This window comes from Patiria miniata, unplaced genomic scaffold, assembly GCF_015706575.1.
Source record: "Patiria miniata isolate m_02_andy unplaced genomic scaffold, ASM1570657v1 HiC_scaffold_27, whole genome shotgun sequence".
Taxonomy (NCBI): Eukaryota; Metazoa; Echinodermata; class Asteroidea; order Valvatida; family Asterinidae; genus Patiria; species Patiria miniata.
The window spans coordinates 7,438,888-7,463,329 of NW_024037066.1; the positions used below are offsets into that span (position 1 = coordinate 7,438,888).

General features: G+C 41.0%; 1 protein-coding gene across 8 annotated transcripts in view; it reads left to right on the plus strand.

Moving 5' to 3' along the window:
- LOC119734341 (neurogenic locus notch homolog protein 1-like) overlaps positions 1-24,442 on the plus strand; it is a 43,451-nt gene continuing 19,009 nt past the window's right edge. For 2 of the 8 annotated variants that reach the window (XM_038207796.1, XM_038207797.1), the window contains exons 1-15: positions 2-178; positions 9,982-10,095; positions 11,181-11,390; positions 13,071-13,199; positions 14,430-14,546; positions 15,676-15,789; positions 16,571-16,702; positions 17,182-17,325; positions 17,753-17,881; positions 18,471-18,734; positions 20,064-20,192; positions 21,900-22,037; positions 22,462-22,590; positions 23,375-23,638; positions 23,917-24,048. In XM_038207796.1, coding sequence (XP_038063724.1) covers positions 94-178; positions 9,982-10,095; positions 11,181-11,390; positions 13,071-13,199; positions 14,430-14,546; positions 15,676-15,789; positions 16,571-16,702; positions 17,182-17,325; positions 17,753-17,881; positions 18,471-18,734; positions 20,064-20,192; positions 21,900-22,037; positions 22,462-22,590; positions 23,375-23,638; positions 23,917-24,048 — 2,230 coding nt within the window. In that variant the 5' untranslated portion in view covers positions 2-93. Of the gene's footprint in view, positions 179-7,357; positions 7,477-8,355; positions 8,393-9,981; positions 10,096-11,180; positions 11,391-13,070; positions 13,200-14,429; positions 14,547-15,675; positions 15,790-16,570; positions 16,703-17,181; positions 17,326-17,752; positions 17,882-18,470; positions 18,735-20,063; positions 20,193-21,899; positions 22,038-22,461; positions 22,591-23,374; positions 23,639-23,916; positions 24,049-24,442 lie in introns of those variants that run through there. The other 6 variants (XM_038207801.1, XM_038207798.1, XM_038207799.1 and 3 more) reach the window with 6 other exon arrangements.

Genomic DNA, 24,442 nt, shown 5'->3' on the forward strand with positions numbered 1-24,442 from the left:
GAACTGCCGAGTCAATCAGAACCAAACTGAAAGTCGACGGAAGTCGGCGGAAAAACGTGTCTCCCTCCCAAAACCCGCCGCACTTAATTGACGATGGGTCTGAAAGCGTTGAGTGAACGTCCTTCGACTATTTGCGTTCTCGTTTTTGGATTTGCTTTGCTCGTCACCGTAATATCCGGTAAGATTTTTACTTTTCGTCGGCCCACCCAAACGCTGAAAACAACCAAAATATCGGAATTCAAAGGACCTTTAGTTAGAAAATTCCGGCCAATTTTAATCAAAGAATTAGACGGAAAAGTAGGCCTTGTCTATCCTGAAAAATATACACGGGTCTTTATGAAGACAGTCAGCGGTGTATCCAGCTTTGATGTCAGGGAGGGGGCAGTCACGGGCAGAATCAAAAGCCTTATAGTCACCGGTCTTTTCAGCATTATGTCAGCAGCACCACGAAGTAACAACCATGTATAATTATATACATACCAGTAACAATCGGATAAAACGTTGAACGTCTAAATCTAAAGTTGAACGCCTTTTAAAACAACACTTTGCGTCAAAACGGCAGAGTATTTTCAGTTGGGTTTCTCGTTGTGGACACTTGATGAATTGAATTTAGTAAATCTGCTGTTTTTCACCCGTTTGTGTATTAAATCAACAAGAAATAAGAGAAAAAAAGATGAGTGTTAGTTCGTGAAACCGAAAAGGCTGCGAAACTGTAAATTTTCGTTTTCACGAAGTAACACTCTTCAATGTATTCAACACGAGGAAACTGCAACTTCAGGTCAGCGCGCGCGCGCTCATACAAGGAAAGTGTTACTTCGTGAAAACGTTTTTGCTCGCATTTGAGCAGAGTGCGCGCCATGCATTGCAATGGTAAATGGAACTTGAGTGTTACTTCGTGAAAACGAAAATTGTCCCTTTTGCACAAAAGTTGCCATGGATAATCAGTGTAATTATTAAAGAAAAGCTCTTGAAGCTTTGAAACTTCGTGCAATGGTAGGCCTTGATGAATAATGTTTAAAAATGTACAAAACTGAAAATCGAAAAAAATATGGTTTTACACATGGAGTGTTACCTCGTGGTGTCGGTGACGTTTTGATGTCGGGCGGGGGCAAAATCAAAAGCCTGTATTTTAGGCTTCATGATTTCTCGTTTTTGTCAGGGCCATTAATTGAAATAGTCACTCAAAAAAAATTGAAAAAAATAAAATAAAATAAAAAATCCGCAAGGGGCGGGGCAAAATGCTCCCTCCCTCCCACCCCCCTCCCGCTGTATACGCCACTGAAGACCGTGTTGATATCTGTTAGGCTAGGTGCATTGTTTAATGTTTGGTGAAAACCTACCTGACATTTGCTGTGAACTTGTCTCAATAATGTTGGTCAAACTTTGCACAAACTTCAGGCAAGATGTTGAGCAACAGGTTCCCATTATTCTAAAGGGATGACCACTTTAATGGTGTAGTTAAATGAACTGTTTAAAATGAACTGTTGTCAATTTGACACCGAAAGATTTTTTTTTTTAATTTACTTTTTTTTATCGGCTCTAGTTTAGTTATGGAATAATAATTTTGCAAACTAATTTCAATTTATTTGCGGCACAGCTCTTATAGGGCGGATCTCTTTATGCGCGAAAAGCACCCCCAACGCCCTCCCTTTTTTTTCAAAGGGTTGCGAACGCCCAAATAAGAGGAAAGTAATGTTAAAATAAAACATTCGATGTTCAAAATGCTTGAGGAGAAAAAAAAATAGAATATCTTGAAGATTGCAGACACTACATATTCAGTGCATGATACCGGAAAGAAAGTCATGCGTAATTTGTGACAATGTCAAAATTTGAGTATATGGCCTATACATTGAAGCCGAAATCCTTAATGAACTGGCAAAGCGAATTATGCTAAGGAAAGCCCCTGAACAAAAACTTATGAAAATACATAAAATGTCATGCTTTTTAAGATAACTTTAACCCGGGTAGGGCCTATTCCATTTTATTATTGCTGAACATTTATTTCAACGTTGTTATGTCACTAGAAATATTAAATCGTTAGGTTAACATTTAAGCATACAAAATATAATACGAAGTAATTTACACAACACCGTTATTAACATAATGAAAATATATGTATAATCCACATAACAACACGGGGATATGGATACGGATATGTAGATTTTTGCTCAAAGTTGATTTTGTTTTATATGTATTGGTCAGTTTTGGTGGATCCTGTAAAAGCCGGCATATGCATGGGCGCTCTGCTGAAAAAAGGTCACATTTATGAATGTTTGGGGTTGTTGGTGTTGTTTTGATTTTGTTTTCGTTTTTGTTTTTATTTGCGTGATTCATTGGAAAATCATGACAACACAGTTGATGCTAGGAATACAGTCAGCAATACAGTTTAAATTATTTTTTTCTGATGCATTTCCCCAAAAGGTCGACGGACAACATAGTGTTCACTATTGATACATTGATATTAATTCTTCATCAAGTGAACTGCGATCTATATCCAATTGCACATGTAATCATAATTATCAATAGTCGATGATATACTTTGCTCGAATCGCAGCATCTAGACTCCCTTACAAAGTTGCGTATATGTCTCAGGAGACATCCCGTGTAAACTTTAGAGATTGACATGGGGCAAGATTTTGGGAGCCAAAACTCATCTCACGGAATTGAGACCAATATTTGTAGTCATTGAAAGCCTCCCACGGTCAAATTTGATTGATAATGATACAAAAAAGTTTGTTTAAAAAGAACCTGGAGTGATTCAAGAATGACGAGCTTGTTCTAATCGGTTGTATAGTGCCTGTATGCCTGTATGTTCTATTAAAAAAACAACTTTTTTTGTATCTATTTTGGACATTTTAACCCTTTGAATGGACACTTTCCTTTTGGGTGGCTTTTTGCGTCCTTTATGCGCATAAAACGGTTATTGTCGATCAGCAAGTAATTGGAAATTTGTAATATTCCATATTAAACTAGGGTTGATTTCTAATTGTTCGATGTCTCATTCTAAAGTGAATGACGTTTGTATTACTTGAAAATTAGCGATTAAAACAAATCTGTACGGGGGAGAGCAACTTTTAAATCAGAACATTTTGTTTGGTTATAGGAAGAACCTCTTCATCGGCTGTCAATGCCGATAGTCCATGGGAAAGTAGTAAACGGTTTTTAAAAGGGTTTAATGTAGAAACATATAATTGTTGGAAATATTCAGAACGACGTACATTTCTATGAATCTAATTTTTGATGTAAATGGAGGACATTCGTAATAAAAAAAAACACTTTCGAGACGAGATGATAGAGGCCATCCAAGTACGTACGCACGAATTGCCGACTTTTTAGACCCCGTGTACGTCACGTGTACAGTATGACAGTACGTACTCCCCATTTCTCCGCCCTGGCCTCCTTCGTGCGAGTGCAGTTTATGGACGGCCCGGCCCGACCCATATATGCATAGTGCCTACCAAAAAAACGCGATTGGACGAGGTACGAAACAATCCCGCATTGATTCACCAAAACACAATAGACAAAAGGGTCAATTTCTAGGTTTTGTAAGTTGTACTTTTTTGCACTGGATCTCCACAATGAAACACACAAGGGGTTCTTTATTAGCTCAAGGACGCTAGAAAAATAAATCATATGAATCACTGAAAGAGTTGTGCTTGCGCGGACATCAAGCGTGGTTGACGATGTGGGTCGGTGCTCTCGGATTGCGGGGACAATGTACGGGGGCTCCTGAAGCCTGAGTATAGAGTGAGTGAATTCGCAAATGTCACCATCAAGACAAGTGTCAAGCTCGATCCTTATAACAACAGAGTTGACCTTAGGAGAAAATTTGCTTCTCAAGTTCTAATTCGTTAAATCGTCAAGTCGGCCAAGAAATATACCCTCAAACACATCTTCTTTCTTTTTTTTACCCTCAAATCCTTTGAATACAAGTCGATAGACCCTACCAGTACATATTGTTGACCCAAGAAATCCTTTAACCAAAATTTGAAATTTGATAAACCTGTATCATCATTGTCTTCGTCACATTGAGAATGATAAACCGAGGCATCCCTACGAAAAAAGGCTCGGTGCTCAATTTGACCAAAAGCGCTATAGAGGGCGCTTCCATAGCACCTTGTCGGCAGCGCGCGCCGAACCAAATCCGTACCCGTGGGCGCGGGGCATGGGCGTCGCGATGGGGGGGGGGGGGGGGGGCAAGGGGGGCACTTGCCCCCCCCCCCCCCCCCCCTGGAAAATTCCAAAAAAAAAAAAAAAAAGGAAGAAAAGAAAAGAAAAGAAAAGAAAAGAAAAGAAAAAGAGACGCGAAGACAAAGTGGTGTACATTTAATGAGTTGGGGGGGGGGGCAAAATGTCCATGCCCCCCTCTAAAACTGATAAATCGAGAATGTGTTGAGAAATACAAGAATTTTTTGGCAAAATTGTTTTTGCCCCCCTCTAGAAAAAATCCTGGCGACGCCCATGTCGCGGGGTAGTAAAGAAATGGGCCGGGTTAAGGGCACTAGGCATGCAATGCACGGTCACCCTTTCCCACCCCACCCCCTAGTTACGCCAATGCTTGTAAGTGGAAATTCTCCGGCTTTTTTCTTTTTACTCCTTGTTCAGAGCGTGGGGACAACAAGTTCAACTTAAATTCAGTGTCCAGTGGCAGTTTCCCACTGAAGCCTACATGGTCGCATAGCATAAGGCAGTTTGAAGACTGTTTTGGGGGTGAGATCTGACGATTTTGATAGGGGGTACGAGTGAAAATGGTCAAAAAAGTTATAAGTAACACAATAAGGCTATGTACCTAGGACTCTACTATCGCCCGACCATGTCCAAATGTTAAGAAAGGCGATTCGTAGAGTCCTAGTTACTCGGAATAAGCTAGCTCATGCTTGTTAAACAAGGACGTGTCCTGGGGGCGCTCTCTGCTCTGAGTCTATTTCATTCGTCTGATGTTGACTTCATGCTTTTATTAAACTGTTCATAGCCCATGATAATATTACGTTTAGTGTTATGCGTAAGACTTTGAGTTTGTGTCGCATGATAAATATTTACTCTGTATTTGCACTAACTATTGAGCGCCACATAAAGTTCTCTTTGGTAGCATTCAGGGGGTACTTTCATTCGTACTTCTGCTTTTAGTACTTCTGACTCCCAAAGATTTCATGTTTTCTGCAGCCGAATCCTTGACCGACTCTCACATAAAGGTAAAGGTAAAGGTCCCATAGGTGGAGTGGGATGTTAGAGGTCCACTGTGTCTTGGGCGCGGCTAGACCTGTGAATTTGGCGTTCCGTTCACAGGTCTAGGGCGCGGCATATGAGTGGCAGGATCGGTAGGCCTACCCAGTCCTCTTCTCTCGCTGTCTTATCCTGAACAAATCAGATACCCATTTTCACTGTTGGGTACGGGTCGTCAGAGAGAGTTTTCCAGTTTTTGGTTCGAATGGGATTTGAACCGCCAACCTTCCACTCCGTAGCTCCACGCTCTAACTGAGTGATTCAAGAATGACGAGCTTGTTCTAATCGGCCAGTGCCTGTATGCCTGTATGTTCTGTTAAAAAAACCTTTTTTTGTATCTATTTTGGACTTTTTAACCCTTTGAATGGACATTTTCCTTTTGGGTGGCTTTTTGCGTCCTTTATGCGCATAAAACGATTATTGTCGATCAGCAAGAAATTGGAAATTTGTAATATTCCATATTAAACTAGGGTTGATTTCTTGGTTCGATGTCTCATTCTAAAGTGAATGACGTTTGTATTACTTGAAAATTAGCAATTAAAACAAATCTGTACGGGGGAGAGCAACTTTTAAATCAGAACATTTTGTTTGGTTATAGGAAGAACCTCTTCATCGGCTGTCAATGCCGATAGTCCATGGGAAAGTAGTAAACGGTTTTTAAAAGGGTTTAATGTAGAAACATATAATTGTTGGAAATATTCAGAACGACGTACATTTCTATGAATCTAAGTTTTGATGTAAATGGAGGACATTCGTTATAAAAAAAAACACTTTCGAGACGAGATGATAGAGGCCATCCAAGTACGTACGCACGAATTGCCGACTTTTTAGACCCCGTGTACGTCACGTGTACAGTATGACAGTACGTACTCCCCATTTCTCCGCCCTGGCCTCCTTCGTGCGAGTGCAGTTTATGGACGGCCCGGCCCGACCCATTATATGCATAGTGCCTACCAAAAAAACGCGATTGGACGAGGTACGAAACAATCCCGCATTGATTCACCAAAACACAATAGACAAAAGGGTCAATTTCTAGCTTTTGTAAGTTGTACTTTTTTGCACTGGATCTCCACAATGAAACACACAAGGGGTTCTTTATTAGCTCAAGGACGCTGGAAAAATAAATCATATGAATCACTGAAAGAGTTGTGCTTGCGCGGACATCAAGCGTGGTTAATAAATTGACGATGTTGGTCGGTGCTTTGATGCTCTCGGATTGCGGGGATAATGTACGGGGCTCCTGAAGCCTGAGTATAGAGTGAGTGAATTCGCAAATGTCACCATCAAGACAAGTGTCAAGCTCGATCCTTATAACAACAGAGTTGACCCTAGGAGAAAATTTGCTTCTCAAGTTCTAATTCGTTAACCCTAAGGGGGCCGGGTTATTTTGACCATCTCTCAGCCGGGGGGGGGGGGGGGGGGCGGATTCCGCCCCCCCCCCTAAGATCTCGGCCATCGAGTGACGAAAAATTTTGAAACTCACCACATGCATAGAGCAACTCTTCCTAAACATGCCCAAGAAATTTCATGACTATAGGTCAAAGGGTTTTGTAATTATGGCTAATTAATTATTCATATGAATGAATGGCAATTCTGCTCGGTGTACACGACATATATGCGAAAATTCAGTTTTCACGGCGCGTAGCGCCGGAAAATCTTTCGCTACGTGCTAACCCGTGGTCCGATTTTTATGTTTTTGGTATCAAAAGATACGCAAAGCTCGAGGCTAAAAAGTCATAACAGCTCGGGTCGCGAAAAAATTTTTTTTAGAAGCTATCGCGGAAAATGTTGAGGGGGGGGCGGATTCCGCCCCCCCCCCGGCCCCTTTAGGGTTAAATCGTCAAGTCGGCCAAGAAATATACCCTCAAACATATCTTCTTCTTTTTTTTTACCCTCAAGTCCTTTGAATACAAGTCGATAGACCCTACCAGTACATATTGTTGACCCAAGAAATCCTTTTAAACCAAAATTTGAAATTTGATAAACCTGTATCATCATTGTCTTCGTCACATTGAGAATGATAAACCGAGGCATCCCTACGAAAAAAGGCTCGGTGCTCAATTTGACCAAAAGCACATAGAGGGCGCTTCCATAGACCTTGTCGCGTCGGCAGCGCGCGCCGAACCAAATCCGTACCCGTACCCGGCCGGGGGCGCGGCGTAGTAAAGAAATGGGCCGGTTAAGGGCACTGAGCTGAGGCATGTAATGCACGGTCACCCTTGCCCACCCCACCCCCTAGTTACGCCAATGCTTGTAAGTGGACATTTTCCGGCTTCTTTCTTTTGACTCCTTGTTCAGAGCATGGAGGTAGAATTCTACCTCCATGTTCAGTGCGTGGGGACAACAAGTTCAACTTTAATTCAGTGTCCAGTGGCAGTTTCCCACTGACATGACTGAAGCCTACATGGTCGCATAAAGCATGGATAATTTCTCCATGCATAAAGGCAGTTTGAAGACTGTTTTGGGGGTGAGATCTGACGATTTTGATAGGGGGTACGAGTGAAAATGGTCAAAAAAAGTTATAAGTATTAACACAATAAGTCTATGTACCTAGGACTAGTACTAGTCCGAAAATGTGTGACTCTCAATACTGTGTATGAGAGTCCTATCGTGCAAAAGTTTGTGCTGCATAATAAAACCAGTGTGAATCAAATTTGCAAGCTTCTTACTACAGTTTCTTCAATAATCCCTGAAACTTTTGCCTCGCAAAGTTGCTGTTGTGAGCATTGCCTCACCAAAAATTCAGCTTTTAATTCTAATTTTACAGAGAGTTATCAAAATCCAAACGTGAGACATCATGTTGATGTGTGCTGCAATGCATTGTGCAAAAAGACTCCTCAGCTACAACATTTTCATCGTGTAGATAAAACAGCGCCCTCTTGTTGATCAGAGTGAATTCAGAATGTTTCATTTTTTAACAGAGGGCGCTATGTTCTTTTGGCCATCGATTAAAAAACCAGTAAGCTGCAAGGCACTAAGTGCATCTACCCAGAATACCTTGTAAATCACATGCACGTCTCCAGATCGTGGAGGAGAATGACATGGATGGTTTTTGAACTGCCAAAAACCTGCCTTAAAATTGGATTTAAGGTCTCAAATTTTGCAGGTGACATGCTTGCAACTATATCATTTTGATGTATGTGTTGTATGGGCATTAATTAGCCAAATGGTGAGTATAAAAAACGTCAGTTGTAATTTTGCACGTTTTTATGCACTCACGGTCCCAGTCTGGGACTCTACTACTATCGCCCGACCATGTCCAAATGTTAAGAAAGGCGATTCGTAGAGTCCTAGTTACTCGGACTAAGCTAGCTCATGCTTGTTAAACAAGGACGTGTGTCCTGGGGCGCTCTCTGCTCTGAGTCTATTTCATTCGTCTGATGTTGACTTCTAGACCCGTGAACGTGGCTTGTAGACCCGTGAATGTGGCTTGTAAACTATGCCACGCTGTTGTGTATTTCTGAACCTGGCGAAATGGTCCCTCTGACTCCCTCCATTACACACACTGGACGTTATTTTGCAAATGTAATAAATACTCACATATGAAGCTGTCTAGAAATCTGTTTGTACATCAAAACTTGCATTTGACGAAATTTGAGGAAAATTCTGGCCCCGGTTTATGAAGTCCTGCTAGCTGCCATTTTCTCCCAAGTGACGCATGCGCATTGCGTTTTATTGTACCGTCCTTCGTATAATTCGACGGCTGTTTACTGTCGCAGCTAAAAGAGACATCGTTTTAGACAAGTTTCAAGTCCTTTCCTCTCTCACCGCACCGCACGCGGTGGGCGCACGTGCGCCCACGTGCGAGTGCGCACACGTACACGAGATGAGCCGAGCAGCCAATTGGGTGCGGGGTTTTTTTTTTTCGGGGTTGCGACATGAAACAGCCGTCAATCTGTCCAAGCGACTCGTCCGGGGTCATTTGTCAGGGTCATTTGTCGGGTTAAAATGAAATTTCTACACGTTCGTATGGGTCTTTACTGATGGGCAAATTTCGTCGAAATTACACAGCCTAAACAATCGGACGGGCAAATTTAGATTTCTAGGCGAGTACTCGACACCCATACGGAATTATGTATGTCGGATCGATTTCGCTAGGTTTTAAAATACACAACAACGTGGCGTTGTATACAACGCCACGTTCACGGGTCTAGTTGACTTCATGTTTTATTATATTAAACTGTTCATAGCCCATGATAATATTACGTTTAGTGTTATGCGTATGACTATGAGTTTGTGTCGCATGATAAATATTTACTCTGTATTTGCACTAACTATTGAGCGCCACATAAAGTTCTCTTTGGTAGCATTCAGGGGGTACTTTCATTCGTACTTCTGCTTTTAGTACTTCTGACTCCCAAAGATTTCATGTTTTCTGCAACCGAATCCTTGACCGACTCTCACATAAAGGTAAAGGTAAAGGTCCCACAGGTGGAGTGGGATGTTAGAGGTCCACTGTGTCTTGGGCGCGGCTAGACCTGTGAATTTGGCGTTTCGTTCACAGGTCTAGGGCGCGGCATATGAGTGGCAGGATCGGTAGGCCTACCCAGTTCTCTTCTCTCGCTGTCTTATCCTGAACAAATCAGATACCCATTTTCACTGTTGGGTACGGGTCGTCAGAGAGAGTTTTCCAGTTTTTGGTCCGAATGGGATTTGAACCGCCAACCGTCCACTCCGTAGCTCCAAGCTCTAACTGCTCGGCTACGAGGCCCCTCTCACATGTAGGTTAATACAAATTCATTTGATTTGTTTTATCAGGTGTAAATTCAGATGTGATCTCCATCGCTCAATCGTTCTTCACCGTGTCAGAGAATAGTGCTGTGACGATATATGCCACACGTAGTGGAGGGTCTACAGCTAGCTCTCTTCGGGGTGAGAACATCTCTCCGCTAAATTTCTGCACCACTGGGGGCTTTTAGAACATGAAAAAAGTTTTGACAACAATTGTAAAGGTGGCATGAAAGAAATTAAACTAAATTTAAGTAACATAGTGTGCATGTGATCGTCACCTGATATTTAAGAAAAGAAAGGACAGAAAACGTTCCGAAAATTATGTCAATAAACGGTAACACGTTGAGACCAATACTGAAAAAAACAGAGAATATAAAAATTATGCTGTCTCAAAGAACATTTTGCACCATAAACAGAATAAAATATGCTTAAAAGTATTTTTAATGCTTGCTGAGGTTCTTTGGTTTAAGATGAACAGTTATCAACAAAATCAACATTATCAAGCAAAAGTCAGTTTGGGTGTAGTTTGGGTGACTTGGGATAATAAACTTGACGTTATATTTTTGGTTACTCACGTTACAAAAGTTACTCACGTTACCAAATTTAGTTGCCTTTTATTCTTAAATGTGTATATTATAAAACACTTATATTAATATCTATGTTCATGCAAAGAATGATAATCCTAAATACCAAAATTTAATTTGTTAGAAATGTTGGTGAGAAAAAAACTTTTATATCTTTTCGGTTACTCACGTTACATTGACCAAAAAAAGGTATAAAATGCTACTTTTTGACATCTAAAAATGGATGGCGGCTGTGAATTGACATATGTTTCAGAGATTAAGACTATCATACACATGCTAGAAATAAGGTTATGATTGAAATATCTCTAATTGCATTAATAGCAATCAATGTTTAAACTTTACAATTTTTGTTTAGTTCTTTGTAGTAAAAACATATTTTTCACTTTGCGACACGATTTCTCAAAAAATGTTTGATAACATTTGGTTTTCTTTGTTAATTTCCCATACTTGAATGTATAATCTGTAATAAAAATGTGAAACTGGGTTAGAAAAATACAACTTTTTTTCTTAGCCATGTCCATCAAACCGTGGAATTGCCCAGTTGGCCCATTCTGTTAGGCAACACAATCAACATTTCTGGAAGGTTAGGCTAATCGCCCTCAAATTGGGCAAACAATTTTATTATTTTTTTCATTTTTGAAGCATATACTGAAGAGGGTGGAGCAACCTCTCCCGAAGACTTTGATGCATTTGATGATCTTCTGTCTTTTTCGAATGATGTTTTGGACGTTCCTGTGATGATTAAGGCTGATGAGATGCCGGAGCCCACCGAGTGCTTCATGGTGAACTTTGAGGAGCCCTCTGGCATCAGAGTCTCTTCCAATGTCACTATCTGCATCCGAGATGATGACGGTATGTTAGTAAATGATTGTGTGATTTGTACTTGATGTCGGCCCGGTTTATCCAATAGGCACAGTAGGCACTGTGCCTAGGGCCAACAAAAATGTGGGGGCCTACACAAAAATTGAGGCCCTAGGAAAAAATTGAGGGCCTACAAAAATACCAGTGTGTCAACATGCTTTTAGAGCTATCAGTTTGGCCTGTATTGCTTAGTACATCAAGTTGAAATTGGTGCTGGGGCCTACGAAACACTCAATACGGCCCTGCTTGAGGGGTTAACCCCAGTATAAAGCAAATCCCATAAACACCAGTTTTAAATCCCCATACTTCAAAAGTCTTTTAAAAATACTCTGAACTCTCACAGGCGTTCACGCTGCACAGAAAAAAGTGATGATCAACATGTGATCATTCCTTTTCTTTTTAATTAATGGTGGGTTGACCCATGATTTTTTTGAGAAATTCTCACCCAAAGAAGACCACTCCTAAAACGACTGATTTCCCAAACTTGAAAAGTAGCCAGTTTGAAAAAGGATCCCTCCACAACAAGGCTAAATAGCGCCACTTTCGAACCAAAGTGCATCCAAAATGCTCAGAATTGGATGCCCCAAGTCCAGGCCAGAGGTGCAGTGCCGTATGTCTTCAGCTCTCCCATTCCATGGCTCTCAGAACTCGCTAATATAGAATAATTTGAGTGTATAACTTTTTATTCATGAGCTCGGCAGACAGATTTTTGGCCTTTTCTTGGTTGTGCCCTGCGGAGCTCTTGGCCAAGGCCTGTCAATAAAAACATGATTTGTGCTTCTCCTCCAAACTTCGACAGTTGATTTGATATAATATGTTGTGTTTTTCGCTCTGATGGAGTTTGATGGAGGGTCTAGGTGAAGACTCCATTGCAAATATTAATGAATTACACTTTGTAGATTCATGGTAGATCGGTAAATCAGCATGAACTCATCGATTAGGAGTAATACAAAAAATCTGGAGCTTTGCCCTCATCACAGAGCCAGGCCCATTGACCTAAAACATGTTAATCTGTGGATGTTAAACCAAAGATGAGGCTGGTTTCCTTACTTAATGACTAGATACTTCAAAACGTACACCTCAGAATTGTACGTCTTTCTTGACTGAATATAAGCTACAGTATCTACCTTTACCATTTGCATTCATGCTGATGAAGGTTAGTCTCGGTATAGACATTATGGCGCATGTGTTTTCTGAGAGGATGAGATCTCTGCCCGTCTGGCATTAAATCAGTACTCAAAATTTGTCCAATTATTGAGATTGTCCCGATGAGAATCAAAGGATCTACTTCATGATGTGAAAGCTTGTTTTAACTTAGGTTAGGCTACTTAATAATTATAGAAATGTACGTCTGCTTTTCTTGAAACATCACGAGGCATCGTCACAGTAGGCATACTCTGAATAGGTTTTCAAAAAAAGGTCCGCAGTGTACTCATAGAATTATCCAACTGCACATTCAGTATTATTCATATAAACTGCTGCTTGGGTAGCACAATGCATGCGCAGATGGTACGCGCACTCGGTGCTCTATCGACCAATGAGGTTTTCGAATTACCCACATGCCTTAATTAAGAACCCGTGCAGCGTGGGCGTGAGCGACGTGCTACCAGTCATGGCTTCTTATTTTGAAAGTTGGATCATGCATTATCACCGATTATTGTCTCTCTCTAGATCCGTGCACTTGCCCTACTTGTGATGCTGACCAGTGTCAGAATGGCGGTACGTGTATGGATGCAGGAGAAGCAGACATCTCATGTCAATGTCCTGGGGATTGGAGAGGAAGCAGGTGTCACATACCAGGTGAGGCCTGAACATGTATACTTGTTCCGTAGTTGTGGGGACTACACACTATAGTTGTCCCATGGTACTATTGAGACTGAAGAGGCTGTGGAGACAGCAGAAAGTCCCCATAACTTGGTCCTAATTTGCCCAACAATAAAAGAAACTTCCCATAATGCCTTGACGGCCCGCCCACAGCCATTAAGGTGCCCCTGTCAAAGAGGTACATGCCTACATGGCTGCTATTCATGGGTTAACCCTAACCCCCTAGGCCCTTGTTGCTTACAACCATCCTCAATCCTCCAAAATCCTCCAAAATTTTCCAAAATTTTGCAACTCCGCCTAAATTTTTCAAAATTGTCAGACAGTCCTGCCTCAAAATGCATTCATCCTCAATCCTCCAAAATCCTCCTCATCCCAAAACTTTGCACTCGTGTTTAAATGAAGGATAACCAACGCCAAATCCTTCAAAATCATCAGACAGTCCTGCCTCAAAATGCATTCATCCTCAATCCTCCAAAATCCTCTTGTGCTTCAATCACCATTCATCCTCAATCCTCCAAAATCCTCATGTGCTTCAATCACCATTCATCCTCAATCCTCCAGAATCCTCATTTGATTCAATCACCATTCATCCTCAATCCTCTAGAATCCTCCAAAACCGCCAGGAGGATTTTGGAGGAGTGAGGTGGGTTAGGGTTAATGTGCGTTCCAGTCTTTTTCTATTATCAAGACATTGACAAGACTTTTTTTGCTTCACTATCTCAGCCATCTTTCCTGTTTGAAATTGCAAATTGGAATTGCAAATTAGCATTGACGCCTATCCTCGATTGCAAGTTCCAATGGATATATTGCCAAGACCCATATGCCGAGATTTTGTTGACCACTAAAGATTATTACTTCTTAGTTTTACAATGTTTGTTTTAAATTTGGGGAAGTTATATTTTTCATTAGTTTTTGTAACATTCCATCAAACAGAACAAAAAGGGGCTATTGTGATTTTATAGATAACATTCAATGGGTTTTCAAGGAAGCATTAATTAATACTGTAGTGAGTCCTCCAGTTACTTTGTGAATCAAATTTCATGTGTCATAAAAAGAATGAAGACGATAGACTACAGATCTTTAGAAATGAGAAGGTTGCTGTTCTTTGATTGCTTCATGATTTTGAGAGAGAATGGCTTCAAATCATTGAACAAGCAGTAAGAAAATGAAAGAACTAAGATCGTTCTGTTCTGTTGTCCACTGAAGGGCAGTGCATCTTGCAAACTGATGACTGCTTGCAAGAATGCGTGGGTGTCGTGGGAGGATCTTTCGAGTGCGCTTGCTACGATAACTTCACGCTTCAGAATGACAGTTCTTGCTCACGTAAGTTGAATGACACATACAAAGGCACCCACGTGTAGTTGGGTCATTCCACCGGGTTGGGGAACAAAGTGTGACATATGACCATATTAAGAAAAGCATGAATGCCTTGCTAGCAGTTGCTCTACATAACATTTGTTGTTGGGTGTTTCACGACTGCAGAAAGTTTGAAATGATTTCGATGTATTTTGCCAAAAATATGAGCAAAAAATGTCATTTTGGACGTAACATTGACACCGTGTCAGTTTTACGTCCAAATATGACATTTGTACCTTTTTTTTAATTTCTGCAAAACATTACCCAAATTCACTTTGCGTACTTCTTACTATACATGCAACACAATAATAAAAGCTTTTGTTACGGTAGTCAGGTATCAAATGGAGCAGAAATGATAGCTTGGTTGTGTGGACGTAACATTTACATGGTGTAAAACCCAAATGTCACACTTCCATTGAGTGATTTTTACACCGTTACATCCACACTTGAGGTATTGTTTCTGCGATATTTGAACCCTGACTATACCCAAACAAAAGCTTTTCTTGGTGCTTAGGTGTCCAGTTGTAAATATGCAATGTCAGTTTGGGTAATATTTTACATACGTGTACAAAATAGTAAAAAAAAAAATTTGGATGTAACATTGACACGGTGTCAATGTTACGTCCAAATTAATAAATTTTTGCTCATATTTTTGTCAAAGTTCTTTCAAATGATTTCAAACTTTCTCAAATATTGAAACACCCTAAGACAAATATTATGTTGAGCAATTGTTTAGAATGCATTGATACTTTTGTAACATGCACTGCTTCCCAACCTGGTGAAATGACCTAATTACTTTGTGCTTTGCTGTGTTTGCAAAGTGTGATTTATGGAGTTCATGATGGTTAAGTAAAGGATCGATTTCAAAGTATGAACAGGTGTCATCAACAACTGTTTATCTCTTCAAAGATTATACTTCCTAATTTGTAAATATCCAACCTCCAAAATATCTTAACAAAAGATTCCTTTGACATGCCCGTCGCTTATAAGCCTACCGTGAACTATAGTTTAAAATGCATACATTGTTTTCTATAGAAATTTTTAAAAAGGGAATGTAATCGATTTCACCAATCATTCATTTTCTTTTGTTGACCAGCTCAATTTGCTTGCAGTAGTTGCGTCAATGGCATCTGTGTCTATAGGGCTAACGCAGTATGCGAGTGTAATCGTGGGTATAGACTGAACGCTGGAGATGCCTTTCAGTGCGATGGTAAGATACAGTTGTGATTGTCTTGTATTATTAGTTTCGATTGGTAGGCCTATATTTCATTGTTTCTATTTGTAAATTTACAGTCTGTCTTACCTATCATGCTCCATTGAGCACCCCCCAAAAAATCGATTATTTACACATTGTTTACCGTTGGCTAGATATTTCTTGAAACTTCTTTGAGTTAATGGTAGCCATGATCATGAAGATCATGAAACTCCCTTAGGCCTATGTGTGTTGGTGTTAGTAGACAATAGTAAATGGCATACAACATGCTTCGGGGAACATTATACAAATATTGAATGCTTCGAGTGGTGTAGTAAAACTAGCCTCCCGAGGTGATCCATGGCCATTCTAGTTGAAATAAACTTCAATTTCAATACAAAATTGGTGGAAAATGTTTTTCTCTCTTCCAAACTACCCCTTCACGAAATGTTTGAACCCAACTCTGCGGCGTGCTCTCTTTGGAACAATACGCGCTACCACAACGCGCAAGCGCACACAAGCATCCATTTGCACACAAATACCGCGCAGTGGAAATAGTACTTTGGTTGCCAATGGTATAATACTTTGGTTGCTACGGGTATAGTACTTTTGGCCGTGCACAGAAAGATAGCAAAATTAGAAAGTAACATGTGACTCGCTCTCGGCCAATCGAAGACACAGAATCTGTGGGTGAGGTCTTATAATGAATGATATCATTGATGTGGATATCTAACGGAAAGCAGACGACAATTTTCTGGCCAACGTATAGACTTACTTTTCCGTGGTTTCCTTAATGTAGACATCGACGAATGTTTTGAGCTGACTGATCGCTGTGATGAAAACAGCCGTTGCAATAACACTGTAGGGGGGAGCTACGAGTGCATTTGTGACGAAGCCTACGTACTAAACGCCGACCGACGCTCTTGCACTGGTAAGAAATACTGTCCAAAGTTTAGTAATGTTTAAATCAGGAGAGGTGTTGCTTAGAAAATGGTCCAACTCGCATTCCAATGACAATAGATTGCAGTCAGCTGTTGTTGGCGTACGTTTGACTGTTTTGCTGTCTAACATGGACTGCAGCATTTTTAATACGTTTATCATTACTTATCAATAATTAACAGGAACGTTTGTCAGGAATGTTTGAAGGAAAGATTTAACGGCCTTCCAAGTTCATTCTCAGGATATTGTCATTCTCAACTCTTCTCCAGCAACTTCAGTTAATTTTCAAATAACGCTTGGTATCTCGCAACCACATGTTCAAGTCAAACCTAATTTGCGACACAAAAACGCGCACTCCTTTATATACTGACGATTGCTCCTTATTCCTGATTGTAAAGAAAAATAAAAGGGCTACTGCAGTGATGCAGTGTTTTTTTTTTATCTGAATCTGACATTTCACTTGATTTGTAGTTGATAGCGGTAGCCTGTGTGGGACGGTGGGCGGATTTGGTTGTAGTTGCTCTTCTTCCTTTGACTTTATCAACGGAACGCTAGTGACGACTGAGCGATGCTTCTGCAGTCAAGTCGGATGGGGCGGACCCACCTGTCAGACAGGTACAAAATGTCACCACTAACAATTAGAAATTTATCATTTTCATCAACTCAATTCAATTCAATTTGACTTTATTATCCCTGACGGGAAACTCCATTGGCCTTTTACATTGAACAAGTTAATGACAATTTTAAGAACCTTCCATATTCACTATTCCAATCCCATGAATTCGGAAGACTGTGTTAAAAGATAAAATACTGCACAGAACCTAAAAAAAGATCCTTTTCTTCTTATTTTTACCTTTTAAATAACTAAAGTGAGCAAGGAACATTTCTTTCAAGACGTAAGGCCTGTCTTGGGTGTGTGTTGTGGAGAACAAGGCAGTTTCGAAATCTGATGAATGAAGGACTGTGAGCCTTTTTTGAGTTAACTTGTTGTGTTTATGGAAGGTTAAACTCTCGATCTTTTTGTTATTATTCTCTCGGACAGAAATAAACTGTGGGGCTGACACACCGACATCTGTCTGCGTAAACGGTGGAACATGCACCGAGATTCCACCTTCCTGGAAAGGTCTTCGCTACTGCAGATGCTTGTCTGGATTTACGGGCAAAGTCTGTGGTAAATACCCCCCCCCCCCCCCCCACGGCCCCAATCCCTCAACTATCTTGATTTTTGACACAGAGTCCAGATTGTTGGTTCTTTAAATTTAGTGTGTGGATTCACATTACATTCATGCTTGCTGGTAAAATTGTATTACTATGGTGGGTGATAATGGAGGAAGTTCGAAATGGCTTGCATTGGGGTGCCTTAGTGGTCATTTGGAAGGACTCGTTTTTAGGAGGTACGTGGTTCCAATCCTGTCTAAAGACTTCCCTTTTTTTTTCAGAAATAAATTTGACTGGAATCCTGCTGCTGCACAATTTTTACGTGTTTTAAGATAGGGTTACGATCGAGTGTAAGCTTAGTGGGGCCTCTCTTGACTCCCATATAATTTTGCACTGAATTTAGTCGGGCACCATTTGCAGACGGTGTTTTAATTTTGTAATTTGTCTGGAAGCCAGACTTAGGGAGCGATGGTCGTGTATCGAAACCTGTAAACGCATGATAGCCCCATTGTCATTTCTCCTGCATGTATATTCTAATCGTGTACTCCGTCGTATAGTACTCGCACGACGCACGACAAACATACTGTTTTATATCATTGCAGAAATTACTTGTCCAGCTGACATTCAAGTTTACGAATTGTCCGGTCAAGGACGAGCAAATGTGGTGTGGTCACCTGGGCTGTACAGCAATCACACCAAGTTTGGTGCATTGACCGCAAACGACTTCATCTGCACGAATCAGAGTGGCCATCGAGTGTCGTCTGGCGGCTCGTACTTGCTGGGCGAGAGCAGTGTGAGTTGCCAGCCGAATCGGACTGTTACTCGCTCGAGAGGATCCTGTGAGTTCACCGTCACAGTGCTGCTAGGTAATATATCAATTCTCTTTATGCCCCTATCAATTGTTTCCCCCACACCTCCCCCGGGCTGTCCCACCCAAGACGTGGGGATTGTTACTTTTGAAGTGACAAAATCCCCACCCCCTCGGGCAAAATTTAAGTGACAATCCCCGACCATGCCCCGACTTACATACGCGGGGCGCACTAGCGATTGCCTTTCTATGTAGTACCCAATGTTAACAGTGTAATTGGAGTAACCAAAATCCCCACCTTGGGACATGAAAAACGTGACCAAATCCCGACATCGGACCTGGGGTGGGAGGGGGGGGGGGCATTTGATAGGGGCATTAGTTCTGTTAAAGGGACTAATTTTACTTAAGAACTTATATATAATGCCCGTACAGCTAGAACAGCTTCATATATACTTACGACTCAACAGCTAAACATACCAGAGCAACCCCAGTACAACTAAACAGACTTTGTACTAATCGCCTAAGCAATTACACATGCGCAGAGTACAAGTAATTCACCTACTTCTCTGCTTTTACCATCTTCCAATGAGGAGCACCCAAAAAAAAATCAATTATTTACACATTGTTTACCGTTGGCTAGATATTTCTTGAAACTTCTTTGAGTTAATGGTAGCCATGATCATGAAGATCATGAAACTCCCTTAGGCCTATGTGGGTTGGTGTTAGTAGACAATAGTAAATGGCATACAACATGCTTCAGGGAACATTATACAAATATTGAATGCTTCGAGTGGTGTAGTAAAACTAGCCTCCCAAGGTGATCCATGGCCATTCTATTTTCCCGAGGCGAAGCCGAGGGAAAATATTAATGGTCCATGGATCATCGAGGGACGCTAGTTTTAATTCACCCACAGATTCTGCTTGATTTTAATATTTTAAATTATTGAAATCTGAACAAAGTTGAAATAAACTTCAATTTCAATACAAAATTGGTGGAAAATGTATTTCTCTCTTCCAAACTACCCCTTCACGAAATGTTTGAACCCAACTCTGCGGCGCGCACTCTTTGGAACAATACGCGCTACCACAACGCGCAACGCGCACACAAGCATCCATTTGCACACAAATACCGCGCTGTGGAAATAGTACTTTGGTTGACAATGGTATAGTACTTTGGTTGCTACGGGTATAGTACTTTTGGCCGTGCACAGAAAGATAGCAAAATTAGAAAGTAACATGTGACTCGCTCTCGGCCAATCAAAGACACAGAATCGATGGGTGAGGTCTTATAATGAATGATATCATTGATGTGGATATCTAACGGAAAGCAGACGACAATTTTCTGGCCAACGTATAGACTTACTTTTCCGTGGTTTCCTTAATGTAGACATCGACGAATGTTTTGAGCTGACTGATCGCTGTGATGAAAACAGCCGTTGCAATAACACCGCAGGGAACTACGAGTGCATTTGTGACGAAGCCTACGTACTAAACGCCGACCGACGCTCTTGCACTGGTAAGAAATACTATCCAAAGTTTAGTAATGTTTAAATCAGGAGAGGTGTTGCTTAGAAAATGGTCCAACTCGCATTCCAATGACAATAGATTGCAGTCAGCTGTTGTTGGCGTACGTTTGACTGTTTTGCTGTCTAACATGGACTGCAGCATTTTTAAAACGTTTATCATTACTTATCAATAATTAACAGGAACGTTTGTCAGGAATGTTGGAAGGAAAGATTTAAAGGCCTTCCAACTTCATTCTCAGGATATTGTCATTCTCAACACTTCTCCAGCAACTTCAGTTAATTTTCAAATAACGCTTGGTATATCGCAACCACATGTTCAAGTCAAACTTAATTTGCGACACAAAAACGCGCTCTCCTTTATATACTGACGATTGCTCCTTATTCCTGATTGTAAAGAAAAATAAAAGGGCTACTGCAGTGATAATGTGTTTTTTTATGCCCCGCGGCGAAGCCGAAGGGGCATACTGTTTCCGCCTTGTCCTTCCGTGGGTGGGTGTGTGGGTGGGTGTGTTCCTGCATGGCATTACGCCTGAGGACAGACAACAAAAGGAGCACAAAGGGGCCATTGATCCTCGAAGGAAGGTGCCTATTGTCCTCGAACGCAGGTTTGTGTGCTTAGTCTATGGGAGAGTATTATATTACAGGGACAAAGGAAAACACAAAGCCAATCCTCGGAAGCATAGCAAAAAACGACTTGGTGTGGGTGGGTGTGTGGGTGGGTGGGTGTGTGTGTGTGTGTGTCCAGACAAATCTTGTCAGCGCGATAACTTGAGAAATACTTAACATATGAACTTCAAATTTGGTTTGTGGATTGTTCTTGGTAATCCTAAGAAGCCTTTTGCATTTGGGGCCAAAAGGCCAAAGGTCAAGTTCACAGTGGCTAAAACAATAGAAATCTTGTCAGCGCGATAACTTGAGAAATACTTAACATATGAACTTCAAATTTGGTTTGTGGATTGTTCTTGGTAATCCTAAGAAGCCTTTTGCATTTGGGGCCAAAAGGCCAAAGGTCAAGTTCACAGTGGCTAAAACAATAGAAATCTTGTCAGCGCGATAACTTGAGAAATACTTTACATGTGAACTTCAAATTTGGTTTGTGGATTGTTTTTGGCAATCCTAAGAAGCCTTTTGCTTTGGGGCCAAAAGGCCTAAGGTCAAGTTCACAGTGGCTAAAACAATAGAAATCTTGTCAGCGCGATAACTTGAGAAATACTTTACATGTGAACTTCAAATTTGGTTTGTGGATTGTTCTTGGCAATCCTAAGGAGCCTATTGCATTTTGGGCCAAAAGGTCAAGGGTCAAGTTCACAGTGGCTAAAACAATAGAAATCTTGTCAGCGCGATAACTTGAGAAATACTTAACATATGAACTTCAAATTTGGTTTGTGGATTGTTCTTGGTAATCCTAAGAAGCCTATTGAATTTGGGGCCAAAAGGTCAAGGGTCAAGTTCACAGTGGCTAAAACAATAGAAATCATGTATACATTCTGAGATTATAGGGATTAGGGATTAATTCATGTAAAACCTACAGAAGACACTAATGCTGTCAATGAATGTTCCATGTGACCAAGGTACATGTAAGTTGATGTTAAAAGAGTGGTGTTATGTCATGGGAACTGTCACCGTTGCGGGGCATTTGTGTTTGTAAACACACCTGACTTGTTTTATTTGAATCTGACATTTTACTTGATTTGTAGTTGATAGCGGTAGCCTCTGTGGGACGGGCGTAGTTGGTTGTGATTGCATTACTGGCATTGAGCTTATCAACGGAATGGCAGTGACGCATGTGCGATGCTCCTGCAGTGTCGGATGGGGCGGACCCACCTGTCAGACAGGTACAAAATGTCACCACTAACAATTAGAAATTTGTCATTTTCATAAACTCAATTCAATTCAATTTGACTTTATTATCCCTGACGGGAAATTCCATTGGCCTTTTACATTGAACAAGTTAATGACAATTTTAAGAACCTTCCATATTCACTATTCCAATCCCATGAATTCGGAAGACTGTGTTAAAAGATAAAATACTGAACAGAACCTAAAAAAAGACCCTTTTCTTCTTATTTTTACCTTTTCAATAACTAAAGTGAGCAAGGAACATTTCTTTCAAGACGTAAGGCCTATCTTGGGTGTGTGTTGTGGAGAACAAGGCAGTTTTGAAATCTGATGAATGAAGTACTGTGAGCCTTTTTTGAGTTAACTTGTTGTGTTTATGGAAGGTACTCTCGATCTTTTTGTTATTATTCTCTCGGACAGAAATAAACTGTGGGGCTGACACACCGACATCTGTCTGCGTAAACGGTGGAACATGCATCGAGATTCCACCTTCCCGGAATGGTCGTCGCAAGTGCAGATGCTTGTCTGGATTTACGGGCAAAGTCTGTGGTAAATACCCCCCCCCCCCACGGCCCCAATCCCTTAACTATCTTGGTTTATGACACAGAGTCCAGATTGTTGGTTCTTCAAATTAAGTGTGTGGATTCACATTACATTCATGCTTGCTGGTAAAATTGTATTAATATGGTGGGTGATAATGGAGGAAGTTCGAAATGGCTTGCGTTGGGGTGCCTTAGTGGTCATTTGGAAGGACTCGTTTTTAGGAGGTACGTGGTTCGAATCCTGTCTAAAGACTTCCCTTTTTTTTGAGAAATAAAAAAAGTTTAACAGTTGCAAAAGGGCAACTTTGAAAGAATTTATTATTGCGCTAGAATTTGTGCCATTGAAGTTATTTTAAAAAGGCCAAAAAAAGTCTCCGGTTTCAGGTCTACGCGCGCATCACTGTAGCCATGCGCGTCGGCAAAATTAAAAAGTTTTTATTTTCAATGTAAGATGATGTCTCAAAACTGCCAAACTCACTGGTTTGACTGGAATCCTGCTGCTACACAATTTTTACGTGTTTTAAGATAGGGTTATGATCGAGTGTAAGCTTAGTGGGGCCTCTCTTGACTCCCATATAATTTTGCACTAAATTTAGTCGGGCACCATTTGCAGACGGTGTTTTAATTTTGTAATTTGTCTGGAAGCCAGACTTAGGGTGCGATGGTCGTGTATCGAAACCTGTAAATGCATGATAGCCCCATTGTCATTTCTCCTGCATGTATATTCTAATCGTGTACTCCGTCGTTGTATAGTACTCGCACGACAAACATACTGTCTTATATCATTGCAGAAATTACTTGTCCAGCTGACATTCAAGTTTACGAATTGTCCGGTCAAGGACGAGCAAATGTGGTGTGGTCACCTGGGCTGTACAGCAATCACGACAAGTTTGGTGCATTGACCGCAAACGACTTCATCTGCACGAATCAGAGTGGCCATCGAGTGTCGTCTGGCGGCTCGTACTTGCTGGGCGAGAGCAGTGTGAGTTGCCAGCCGAATCGGACTGTTACTCGCTCGAGAGGATCCTGTGAGTTCACCGTCACAGTGCTGCCAGGTAATATATCAATTCTCTTTATGCGCCTATCAATTGTTTCCCCCACGCCTCCCCCGGGCTGTCCCACCCAAGACGTGGGGATTGTTACTTTTGCTACTACAGAAAGATAGCAAAATTAGAAAGTAACATGTGACTCGCTCTCGGCCAATTGAAGACACAGAATCTGTGGGTGAGGTCTTTTAATGAATGATATCATTGATGTGGATATCTAACGGAAAGCAGACGACAATTTTCTGGCCAACGTATAGACTTACTTTTCCATGGTTTCCTTAATGTAGACATCGACGAATGTTTTGAGCTGACTGATCGCTGTGATGAAAACAGCCGTTGCAATAACACTGTAGGGGGGAGCTACGAGTGCATTTGTGACGAAGCCTACGTACTAAACGCCGACCGACGCTCTTGCACTGGTAAGAAATACTATCCAAAGTTTAGAGTTGTTTAAATCAGGAGAGGTGTTGCTTAGAAAATGGTCCAACTCGCATTCCAATGACAATAGATTGCAGTCAGCTGTTGTTGGCGTACGTTTGACTGTTTTGCTGTCTAACATGGACTGCAGCATTTTTAAAACGTGTATCATTACTTATCAATAATTAACAGGAACGTTTGTCAGGAATGTTTGAAGGAAAGATTTAACAGCCTTCCAAGTTCATTCTCAGGATATTGTCATTCTCAACACTTCTCCAGCAACTTCAGTTAATTTTCAAATAACGCTTGGTATCTCGCAACCGCATGTTCAAGTCAAACTTAATTTGGGACACAAAAACGCGCACTCCTTTATATACTGACGATTGCTCCTTATTC